We start from the raw sequence: 12,846 nt of genomic DNA, 5'->3' as shown, positions 1-12,846 counted from the left end.
ATGAGAGATGTACAAGAAGGAAACATTTGCTGTCTAAAAAACATGAGGGCAATGTTTCAGACAGATGAGTCTAAAATTGAATTATTTGAACTCCATAACAGGACATGTTTGGTGTAAACCAAATACAGCATTTCAGCAAATGAACCTCATACCAACGATGAAACATGGAGGTGGAAGTGTTAAGCTGGCCAGATCACCATCATAGAATCCATTATGAATTCTACATTGTATCAGAAGGTGCTTGAGGAACATGTAAGACCAACTGTCAAAAATTGAAGCTAAAGTGGAAATGAACCTTGCAACATGACAATGACCCAAAACATACCAGTAAATCTACCAAGGACTGTCTAAAAAGTAAAAAATTGAGAATTCTGGACTGGCCAAGTCAAAGCCCAGATCTAAATTCTATTGGGATTATACAGGATCCTGTGGGGTGATTTGAAAAGGACTGTGCATGTAATAAACCCCCAAACATCACACAGCTGAAAGAATTCTGCATTGAGGAGTGGGGGAAACTTTCTTCCAGTCGATGTCAGAAACTGGTAGATGGCTACAAGAAACGTCTCATAGAGGTTATTTCAGCCAATGGGGAAGCACTAGCTATTAGGGCATAGGGTGTGCTAACTTTTTCCTCAGGTGAAATTCTCATTTATGTTGATTTCTTTTGTTTAATAATTGAAAACAAATTGATATTCTGTCGTTTACATGCAATTACTTTCATCTACAGGTACAAAATAAAAAAAGATCAGAAATCGACATGTTGTCATTTCTTAATAAAGAACTGAATATTCAATGGGGTGTCCTAATTTTTTCACATCACTGTGTATATATATATGTATCATTTTACATATCTCATTATCCTAAAGTTAGCAGGCATAAAGTTGTGTAAAGTCAAGGTGTTACTCAGAGTAGAATATTTTAAGACAAATAGCTGGCACAATTAACATGTTTACTAAAAGTTTACTAAAGCCAAGCCGAGGAGGAATATTAGCAAAAATTAGCTAGACGGCTAGTTAGCTGGTGTTCAGTTTGTTTTTAACAGAGTGAATGTTAGAAGAAGTTAAAACTCTCACACTAACATGAATAGCTTATTATTGGTTTATTATATGTTTATATGTGTGATAAAGTGGACAGAAATGAACTTGTAAACAATTTTTAAGTAAGCATTAAAGCATTTATTAAAGCATTTTAAGGAGTGTTGACAGTATGATCACTAAATCTATGGGTTCTGTAAATACTGAGGATGTATGCACTGTTATAGGAAGAGTACATTAATATAACTGTGTAAATACTTTTTGTGTAAAGGACTGTGTAGTGGAAGGTTTTCCTGATGTAAAAAGACAGAATCTGTGCTATTACAATAAAGGATTCTGCTTCTTTCTTATAAGGTGTGCAGATGTGTCTCATGGTCTGTTCATATCTTTTGACACAGGGAGACGGAGGGAGCCATTTGGCTTTTTTCCTCAGAGCGAGCTCTACTACAGCACCGAGCTCAGCAATTATGAGGATGATGACAGTGAGTCTGATCAGCAGGAGGAAGAGCGAGATGGAGGTGAGGAGTGTGAGGATTGTATGAGCCCATCTCCCCCTCTGAGGGGCCTGTCCCCTATTTGGGGCTCACCACCTTCCAGGAGCCCATCTCCTCCACGACATTGAGACTCATTGAAGAGGCCAGCCACTTCAATGAGCCCAGCTCCATCTATGCCTCCTGTATCTCGACGCTGTGTGCAGTTTGACATGAATGTTGCCATGTTTGGCCAGTCGCCAGATGGAGGCTCTGTGACGTTCCCTATCCAGTGCGGAGGAGGAAGAGGGATGAAGAGCAAAACATTGCAGAAGCTCCACCTAGAAGAAAGCTCCGTGTAATTCTTGAGGAGGAGGAAGACTTTATGGACATCACCACATAATACATGTGGTATTTGTGGTAAGTATGTATGGTAAGTATTTCAGCCTCTAGACTTCAGCATTAGTCTTTTTTTTATCTGTGACAGTAAATTATTTCATCCCTTTAACCATGTGGGGTGGTGAGAATCAGCTCGATACCTTCTCGTCTGTTCTCTCTTCACAAATTCATCACTCCCCTTCATCTATTCTAATAGCATTTACAAAATAACCAAAACACTTCACAAAACCCTTTATGTACTGTTGTTCTCTAACAGATCCCCCTTTACAAGCCCATGTCATTAATGCCCAGACTAATCAATCAGACTAATCGGCCACTTTAGGACTTTAAACTCTTGCCTGCTTGTGCAGGTATCCAGGGAATTCTCACCACCATCACTAGCATTTATACAGCATTTTTATGATTGTGATTTTAATATAATTGTTGTATCATTAAAGAATAGCTTAATGTAGGTATATAGCAGTTATTTTTAAAAATTGTCTGTTTCCGATTTGCTGATGTCTGTTTGTTTGTGTACATCTAGTTAGTGTTAAATATATAGACCTTTTACAGTAGGATGTTGTATATTAAGGACATGTAGTTTGTATAATTTATATAAATTAAAATTCTATGTATAAAAAATGTAAGCTGTGCATTTTAGTGTGAAGTATATTGGTGCAAATATTTATGTATTGTTGTAAATATGTAAATATGTATATAATAAATTTTTAAGATTAAAGAGGACTAACACTCCAGTAATGCATTACTGCTACCCTGCTCCTAACCCTAACACCCCCCCCCCACACACACACATTAGTTAAGAGTTTGTTAATCAGCTTATACCACAACAATTTCTCAATAACAATCTGTCATTTAATAACACTAATGAAAAATAAGCATTTTCTTCAAAATCACATCACACTTTATAAGAATAACTTTCTGTTTTTAATCTGTTTATTATTAGGAATTACTCATGCTACTAAAATACTACAATAATTATACTAAAATGTATTAAGATAATGCACACCTTGTAGTTTGATTATTCGTTGTGGTATAAAACATACTAAGCCTTTTTAATGTACACTTTATTATTCTAAACCATCAATAAAAGTCTTCATTTTTGTTCAGCACTCATGTGTCTCAAGTGTCTCTTTCTTATAAAACACTATAAGCATTTCTCATTGGTTTTACGTACAATTCCAGTGTAGAAATAGACTTTCAGTTGACTGATCAGAAATTGACATGTTCCACTCCATTCCATTTCATTGTCTATACCGCTTATCCGATCTATCATCGGGTCACGGTGTGTCTGTGTCTGTGTCTGTGTTTCCTGGCAACTAAACCATGGAACTGGACAGCACAATGGCTGTATTTAAATGACCATGGACAAAAAATTATTATTTTGCCACATTAGGGTTGGGATGAATACCAGCATTTAAATTGAATACCTTATTGATGCAATGCTTCAATATGGATTTTACCGTACCATGGATATAAGGATTAGTCAGAAATAGTAAATCAGGTACAATGTTTGAGTGGCTTAAATAATTAGTTGAAACTTGTTTACAGTGATGGTTATTATTATTGCTGAACATAATGCATCTAACATTACAAAATGCATGTGAGTGTTCATTCATTCATTCACTCACGCACTATGGGCAATTTAGAGTCTCCAATCAGCCTAGAAGCATGTCTTTGGACTGTGGGAGGAAACTGTAGCACCCGCAGGAAACCCAGCAAGCACAGGGAGAACATGCAAACTCCACACACACAGTGAGCGGGAGCGAGACGCGAACCCAGGACACTGGAGGTGTATAAATGTGTAATGTGGAGGTATATGTGTAATAAAGAACTGAATATTTAATGGGGTGTCCTAATTTTTTCATATGACTGTATATTAATTTTTATTTTTAAATTTTATACATTCTAATTTTTACGTTTTTTTTTTTTTTACATTGAGAAAAGATTTATCTTGTTTTCATTTTTTTCAATCACAAAAACCTGCCATAGGGGTGTGTAGACCTTTTACATGTAATTAAATCAATGGATGCAAAATCTGTAGTCAGAAGCTGGAAGCTGATTTCAGTTATTATGCAGCAATTTATTGAAATACAAGAATACTGGTTAACAATATAAGTATATAATATAACTTTGCTGGTTTATATATAGGTATAAGTATACTGGATAAGCACCTATAGGGGAGAGAAATGATTTCATAATGTGATTAAAAACCAAAAAAAAAGCAAAACATTCAGGATGCACATTATTTATTCTTTATTCTCTAGAAGAAGAGTTGTCAAGAAAAACCTTGTTGTATTTACTGCAGTTATTTAAGAAAAGGTACACCACCATCTTGCTTCGACCAAGGTGGCTTGAATGCACACAATTTCGCAGTTACAACTTTCCAACTAGTTATTACGAATTACCCACAAGCACTTGAATGCAGAGTTACTCCAACATATTGAAGCATATAAGACCAGGGGTTTTCCACACTGTAGTCCAGTGGATTATCCATATTTAGACACATGGATAACTGTAGCACTAACTGCATCACTGCATTAACTGTGTGGCATCGGAAAGTCTAAGCAGATGATGGCTTTGCATGATTCTTGATAGTTTTTTCTACATTGAGGACCTTGACTGGATACTAAAGTAAAACTTGTAAAAATTGTATGCTAAACTAAGCCTATTTAATTGCTGTATAACATAGTCATTAAGTGGCTAAAAAAACAATAACATAAAATTATTGATGGAAAAAAAGTATATTTTAAATGCCTGTATAGACGAGAAACTTAGATAATAGATTGAAAACAATGACACCACAAGAACTCAATTTAGATAAGAAAAAGGAGATTGTAGATATTCAACCCCTTTATGAATATATTAATCATATAATATAAATTAGTGTATAAGTATAATTTAATGTATAATCACTATGTTGTATAGGAAAATCTACTATACAGTGAAATATAGCTAGGGAACATGAAATCAATAAGTGAATTCACTTGCTTTAAGTCTCATGTAGTAAATACATTTATTTTCAATTTCTCCTGTATTTTTTCCTCTATCTTTTTTTTTTCCTTGCACCTTTTTCTTGCTTTTTGGAAGGACATGAGAAGTAATAAAGGATAGCAAGAAAATGAATTGAATGATTAGAAGCATTTAGAGAAAATATACATAAACCTATATATAAAATATTTTATATTAGTTTTATTGTATTTTATTATTGACATAACATGCAAAAATGAATTCTAATAAGCCCCTTTGAACTATGACAAACAGCTTAGTTCTATAAATCTTCTCATCTTGTTTCTTTCAGGAGCCCCATGAGTATATTTATATATAAAATCATATATGTATATATATATATATATATATATATATATATATATATATATATATATATATATATATAGAGAGAGAGAGAGAGAGAGAGAGAGAGAGAGAGAGAGAGAAAAATAAGAGACCACTGCAAAATAAACAGATTCTTATGACAATATTTCTCCTAAATTCAAAATATAACTATTGTTATTTAGAGTGTATATTTAAAGGAAATGACAACACATCAAAATAACCCATCATACAGTATTTGCAGAGCTTTAATAACTCAAATTAAAATGCAAATAATTTGTAAACAAATTGTGTTAATGCTTTGGCTAAATAACATTAAGAAATCAGTATTTCGTGGAATAACCCTGATTTGCATGCGTTTTGGCTCCATGCTCTCCACCAGTTTTTCACACTGCTGTTGGGTAAATTTATACTACTCTTTTTGCAAAAAAAAAAAACCAACCTTTTGCAGCAATTAAAGCCTGGGCATTCTAGCTGTCAATTTTTCAAGATAATCTGATGAGATTTCACCCCATGCTTCCTGGAGCATCTCCCAAAAGATGGATTGGCTGATGGAGTAGCTGAAATCAAGCTGAAATATGCAAGTGATCCCAAACTTTTGAGCCGTAGTATATATATATATATATATATATATATATATATATATATATATATATATTTATTTATTTATTTATTTATTTTTATTTTTTTTCAGAAACATAGGCATAATTTTTTCAAGCTCATTCTCAGTCAGACCTGGACAGAGTGCACCTTCTCCTGAACTCTTGTCCCCGACAACAGATCCACTTATTGGCAACTAAATCAAAGATTAGAAGAAATATTTACAAATACTTTATGAGCTATTGATTTATGTTCCACTTCATGCTGATATTTTCATAATCTGTCATATAAGTTAATATACTCTTGTACCATTTAAATTATAATTAACAATATTTACATGTTTCTATTTGGTTAGATAGTAATGAGCACTAATGTTCTTTACAAATTTCAGTAAAATCACAAATTTCATATTTACATATTGTTGACAAATTTCAGAAAAATTGTTTAAATGATCAAGTTATCCAAATATGCCAAACATTTTATGGAGAGGTGTTGAACGTGAAACTTACCCCACTTAGTGCCTACAAAGACTGGGCAGGCAGCATGCAAAGTTCTCGTATCCTCTTCTCCACTCTTTAGTAGGTTGAACCAAATTACTGCGGAGCCCTGTAGAATTAGTGAAGTGAGTGCCATGCGCCTTGTGATCATATTCAATGTATGTGATTCAATATGTATAAATAACAACTAGTTTCACTAACTATTTTTGGTTGAAGTGCAGCACCAATATCGGGAAAGACAGTGGACCCACCAACTTCAACATCACTCATCTGAGACAGAACAGTCACATTATTAATGACATTGAGGTAATGTGGAAAGGTTTGGAATACCCTGAATGTTTATTCAGAGAAAATCAAAAGAACAGGCCTTACATAGACCAGAACAGTTGCAATCCTTCTCTCAGTAAATGGCACACCATTCGCCACCTGTACAATCAACAACATTTGAAAAGTTCTTATATGTAAACTACCACTCAAATGTTTTTGAACAACCTAGAGTGTAATCATTTTATTAAAGTTTAATCACTATTTTTTGTCATACGTATGACCAAACAGTATGATATTAAATGTATAAATAAATAAAGATAAATCTTTGGAACCTTTTAACTCTGAATGAATACTTTATTAAAGCATACCTTGAACTATACATTATTGAGCCTTAAGCCAAGTCCTCAAGGGAAGGCTATCCACATGTTTCACTTTCCACTTTGTTTTGTCATTGCTCTCTTTGTAATTTATGGATGATTTTTCCTGACAATTCCTGACAAAATGACATTTTACACAGTTTCACTTCTCTGTGTAAAGTGAATACTCCATTCACCAAAAAATTGTCTATTTGTGCCATTTAGGCTGGTTGGTTCAGCATTAGCATCCATTGATGGATGTGCATGAAACGCACTTTGACTCACTGGGCAGAATTGGCCAGTTATGCTGTGTGGAGCTAAACGGGCTACTGAAACAAGTGTTGCTGTGATGACACTCTACAATGCACTTTTTGTGAAATTCATTATTCATTCTATTTAGAAGAGTTTCATGTTTTGGGGCATTTAAATTGATCTATGCATGATATACTATACAAGCATTTGCAAACTGGATTAAAAGTGTCCCACCATTGAGTCATAGTGTGGTTCATATTGTCCTCCAATTCCATAATTTGCAACCTAAAAGAGAAAAAAGAGAAAAACTTTATGTGAATTCTTTATGTGAACATTAAATATTCAATGACTGATCATTCCCTGGACTTGCCAAGAATATTGCTTGCAATAATTAACTATAAAGCCGTGTTTGCTTTACTTCCTGTTGTAAGGCTAGGATTTAAACAAGAACTAAAAATTCATAAACACCTCAACTGTGTCTTTCAAATGTGACTTTTATGTAGCTAGACCTGTGCACAAATCAAGGTCCATGAAAACATGGTTGCCAAGCTGGGACTGAAAAAACTGTGCTTTCACCGTTGAACACTTTTTGCATGAACTGTAATGCAGACTGCACGCAAGGCCTGCCTTGCCTTGTTTATTGTAGTACCTTACTCTCTGGATGTTCCAGTAGTGATGGAAAGACCGCTATATGTATATGTAAAGAATCACCTATATGTACAGTATATTATACATGATTTTATTTGATTGTGTTTGAATGTGTATTTTTATCTGCTGGGATGATAGCATGTTGTTGGCATAAAAAAACCCTGGTGAATCGTTTTTTTAATCAGTTCACTTAAATTAGCTGTCTGATAGAACCAGTTTGTGGAAAAGTATCAGACATCATTAAATGATACTAAATGGATACCCTAGCAAGCAGATAAGTTTTCTTAGCCTTCAGCTTGCTATAACCTAGCAGGGATAATTCTGAAACCTAGAAAGGCTATAGCAACAACCTGGGACCCCGTAACTGCTATATAACAACCTCCTAGCAACCCCCTAACAACAAACTGGGTTATCATTGCCACCATCTAGCAATACCCTAGCACATCTTGCATTAGCATTTCCAAGCACCCAGCAACAACCTAGCAACCAATTTAGATATCACTGCAACCACCTACCACTGCCCTGTGATAGAATAACAATCAGGTAGCAACATCCTGGAAACCAACTGGATTAGGATAGCAAGCACCTAGCAATGCCCAAGTAACCCATTTGCACTGGTTATCATACTATTTAAATCTTTAAATATGTAAACAAAATACTTACAAATAGAGACAAAACATTGCAATATTATTTAACTCTTTGACAGGTTTAGTGGGCTCTGTCAACATCATAGTTCAGGGCTGTAACATTCTAGTTTGAAATTAAAATGACAAACTTGGAAATAAATCAGAGGTATTAAAACATCTCATCTCAGACTGGTTCCATGAAAATGACAATGAGTTTACCTGTAGATCTTCTGCAGTATCCATGTCCAACCCAGTGATGTCAGCAATTCGCTGACTGACACGACCAACCACAGGACTCTCATCTTTAGACAACCAAGCACTGAAAGAAACAAAGACTTTTGTTTAGCTCCTGTCTTAAATTTCAAGGATGTGAGAAGTTATTAAACGAGGAAAGAGGCTACAATTAGATAAAGAGCTTAATTAGGAGAGGTAGTTAATCAAGAGCCATGTAAACTTTTTCACAGGTCATACCTCTTTGAAACTCGCAATGTGGTAGACATGAGCTTCCCAGTAACTGGGTCTGAAACTTTGGCTCTGGAAAGCTATAGATAATAAAAAAGGTTGTTTATGAATATAATTATAACTAAATTATTGTCTGTTTACATTATATAAACTACTCTAATTTGTAGAATTCTTTCTTCAATTGTTTTATAGCTAAGAACATTAAATGCACGTCAATCTTTAAACCACAAGCAGTCCTTACCATTATACCCCAAAACAGCTTTTGTTAACAATTGTAACAATGTCTATAAATGAACTTCAGTGTTGTTGTTGTTGTTTTCACAAAATATCCCCTCAGTGATGTCACAAAAGGAAAAAGGAAAAAAAATATGTTAAAGTAAGGGAGAAGTGTCACCTTTGGCCTAGAAAGTCTTTTGATGACCTCTATCTCACTTAAGGAAATGAAGTCATGGTATCTGAGGATAAGTGGCTCATCCCATTCCTCCTCTTCTTTAGCAGGGGCATATATCAACTGAGGGTTTCCTTGACCTGTTGTGTACCTACAAACCAAATTCTTCTGTCTTGCAGGGGTCTACATGTCAAAATAAGAAAATGTCATCACATTTTATACAACCTGGGCACTATGGAAACATTATTACAAAAACACAAATAAAAACATATTTAAGTAAATACATTTTTTTTAACATTTACAAATTATTGTGGTACTATTTGACAACACTATAAAGGAGTTCAAATTAAATAACTGATACGAACTTTAATCTTTTTAACTTGAACATTTTATATATGCATTCAGCATGTTTTGAACTTCAAGCTTGCCCTCAGCATGTAAAATCCATGTTCATTCTGGTGACTGATGATGTCCACTGCAGAACATTTCACTTCTTCTAATTATGCTTCAGGTTATTCTCTCTCTGCACTGTGCAACACAATCCAATGTCTCTAATAATGTTTCTAAATTCACCTCTAGGTGGTGCAAAAATTCAGAAATTTGTTAAATCGTTAATTTGTTATCCTTTAAACTACTCAACAGTTCCTTGACAATGGCGATGCTGTGAAGTTTCTCAAACAGGAAGCTGGCAATTTAATAATATGGCCAAGTCTTATTCTTATAATCTTTGTACTAATATCACTGCTGGCATTTTGAAACCAGACTGACAAAGAGTTGCTACTTAGTTTTTTGATATTCAGGATGGTTTGTTTATAGTGAGCAAACAATTTTGATTGCAAAGCTGCATGTGAGGCATATCTCAGCAGCTGTGTGACATACTATATGACATTATCCAGAGGTTTTCCAAGAAATATCTCTATATTCATAAAAAAAACTGTTCATAATTTTTAACTGCTCATCAAATCAAGATTTTTCTTTCTCTTGATTCAGTGGGAGGAGCTTACTTTTTTTTTATGTTTCTTCTCTTACAAATAATAATATAATAAATACAATAAATCTTGATGACTGCATCACAGCATTGTGAGATTGGTTACTTTGCAATTGTTTCAATGCAAAAGCCTAATTTTATTTACCATTTTAATCCCCTGTCCTCTACACAAAGCCTCATATCCATTTTGCCAAGTACGATGAAGAGAAGACATGTCAAATGCAGTAAGAAAGTGCTGCATTCCATCCCAGTTTTTAATATTCTCTATCAGGCTGTTGGTATATGCTGACTGGAGTATAGGCTTCCAGTTTAAATGATCTGTGGAAGATGAGTCAGATTACTTTAGGCCGTTTATTAAAAATTGAGAATATTTAAAATGTAGTTTTTGTTTAAAATTTTATTTAAAATAAAGCATGTTAGTATTAAAAAAAAGATCTGGCTACTTGTGAAGGATTGTTTCTTATATAGAATTAAAAGACACATACTGTATATATTTACAAACATCATAAGTTACCATAGTGCAGTAATGGCTGTGTTACTCCAAGAGCAGAGGGTTGGTTCAATACTTGAAACTGAATAGAGGTAAGAAGAGTCAGAACTTTCTGTTCGGTTAGCACAGCTTCTGCTCCGTCATGGAGTTTCCTCATAGTCTCCTGAATCCAGAGAATGGCACAATGGAACTGCTGATTCTGATGAGCAATCATTGCAATGTGGAAACACTCATCTGGGTTCAGGGCAGATGGAGTTTCTAACCCATAAAATAATAAAGAATAATATACAATTTTTATTACATGGTATGTGTATCAAAACCACATCTCCAGTCTCACATGCTCAACTTGAGAAAAAGATCAAGTAATGAGGCAGGTAATAATGAAACTCACCTGTCATGTCCTTTGGCTCTAGTCTGTAGAGTTCTTGCAGTCTAACGATGGCGAGTGCTATGCCATCCAAATTATTTTCATTTGGAAGCAGCTGAGTTTTTGACATGAGTATGTCTAAATCTGTGCATATCAAATGATAAAAAAAATAAACATAATGTGTTACACTGATGATATTATGTCATAAGTATAAAATTGCATATAGCTGTGTTAAAGCACCTAACCTAAATAAATATTAAGACATCTGTTGGGATGTTGTCAGTGGTGGTGATGGCATGGGTAGGTTTGAGCAGCAAAATGTGAAATGATGGGTAGATGGCAATAATTCAGAGGGTTGACTTGGCGTATGACTTTAAACAGGCCTATGAATCTTGGGCTGAGTTAACTGCATGGTAAGGTTCCTAGTTTAGAGTCACACCAGCTGGCCTGGCTGCTCTAGGCCCTCTGGAGTCTTACGTTTGCACTTTACCATATGTTCTTACTCCTTTGATACAAGTCATCCACAGCTAGAACATCTGGTGGCTTGCCAGACAATGGGAACAAGGGAAGCTGGTATCCAAGCACGCACTGGAATGGGGTTGATCCGATGGATGACTGTGTCAAAGAGTTCTGTGCGTACTAGGCCCAAGGGAGGATTTTTGCCACTTTTGTAGCAGTTGGGAGGCATTAGGGGTGTGAGAGGTATTGATTTGCAGGCATTGAGGTCCTGATAATTGACAAAAGGCCTGAGACCCACATCCTTCTTCTCGATAAAGAAGAACCCAGCCGCTGCCAAGAAAGTGGGTTGGATGAAGCATCCAACTCCTACTCCTGTACATTGAGAAAGCCCTCCTTAATGTACAAGCCCAACGTACCTCCTCAATGTATTGTGTTCGTTAAGAGTTTAACAGCACAGTCCCATGCCTCCTTAAACTTGTGGTATTCCCATGGCACATGGACTGGGTGGACTGGTTCACGACTCTCCACCAACGTGGTGTGGTAGTGAAACTGGAGATTCCTTGCAAAACAGTAAGTGAGGCAGCAGGCAGACCAATGAGTGAGTTCTTTTATCTGCTATGATCTGGGGGTCATGTGCCTGAAGCCAGGAGAAGCACAAGATGATGGGGTTAGTGTGCGACAATATTCAATTCAATTCAATTCAATTTTATTTGTATAGCGCTTTTAACAATGAACATTGTCTCAAAGCATCTTTACAGAACATAAGAAACAAAATCATCCAATATGGTGTACAACATCAGTTCTTCCCTGTGGGACATCCTGATCTGTAGGGAAATGGGGGGTGGTCTGGTAAGTTAAGCAGCCCTTTCCTACAGGTTGGTTATCCACTGCTGTAATCCTCAGCAGGTAGCTGGAGCTCCTTGTCCAGTTTACAGTCAGTTGAGTGCTCATTTTCATGGTAAGGGAGGCTGGTTTCTTCAGAAATGAAGCAAAGCTGTGTCCAGCAGTAGAAACACAGCTGGAGGTCCAATCGGCGGAGACGCTCCTCAGGTGAGGCCTGAGCCCTCCCAAGCTGCATGGGGTCCGGCAGACATGGAAATAAGGACAGCAGGCAGTTGTATAGCTGAGCTTGAAGGAGGTTGTCCTTGCAATGCCGGGTTCAGTCCTTCTCTGAAGATGGCTTTTTGAGAAGTGTCGATCCACCCACACTGTG

The 12,846-nt window shown here is 35.7% G+C and overlaps 1 protein-coding gene across 1 annotated transcript in view; it reads right to left on the bottom strand.

Moving 5' to 3' along the window:
- Positions 1 to 5,881: 5,881 nt before the first annotated feature.
- Positions 5,882 to 12,846, bottom strand: part of wdr55 (WD repeat domain 55) — a 58,134-nt gene continuing 51,169 nt past the window's right edge. The window contains exons 12-22 of the mRNA XM_058416456.1: positions 11,199 to 11,318; positions 10,832 to 11,065; positions 10,463 to 10,635; positions 9,336 to 9,512; positions 8,951 to 9,021; positions 8,699 to 8,798; positions 7,440 to 7,490; positions 6,703 to 6,756; positions 6,532 to 6,600; positions 6,343 to 6,439; positions 5,882 to 6,029 (exon numbers count right to left, since the gene is read on the bottom strand). Of these exons, the coding sequence (XP_058272439.1) occupies positions 5,959 to 6,029; positions 6,343 to 6,439; positions 6,532 to 6,600; positions 6,703 to 6,756; positions 7,440 to 7,490; positions 8,699 to 8,798; positions 8,951 to 9,021; positions 9,336 to 9,512; positions 10,463 to 10,635; positions 10,832 to 11,065; positions 11,199 to 11,318 (1,217 nt within the window). The 3' untranslated portion in view covers positions 5,882 to 5,958. The remainder of the gene's footprint in view (positions 6,030 to 6,342; positions 6,440 to 6,531; positions 6,601 to 6,702; positions 6,757 to 7,439; positions 7,491 to 8,698; positions 8,799 to 8,950; positions 9,022 to 9,335; positions 9,513 to 10,462; positions 10,636 to 10,831; positions 11,066 to 11,198; positions 11,319 to 12,846) is intronic.

The sequence above is a fragment of the Hemibagrus wyckioides genome, linkage group LG18 (genome assembly GCF_019097595.1).
Source record: "Hemibagrus wyckioides isolate EC202008001 linkage group LG18, SWU_Hwy_1.0, whole genome shotgun sequence".
NCBI classification, from domain to species: Eukaryota; Metazoa; Chordata; class Actinopteri; order Siluriformes; family Bagridae; genus Hemibagrus; species Hemibagrus wyckioides.
The sequence above is the reverse complement of the archived record's forward strand: the minus strand, read 5'-3'. Positions and strand labels throughout refer to the sequence as shown.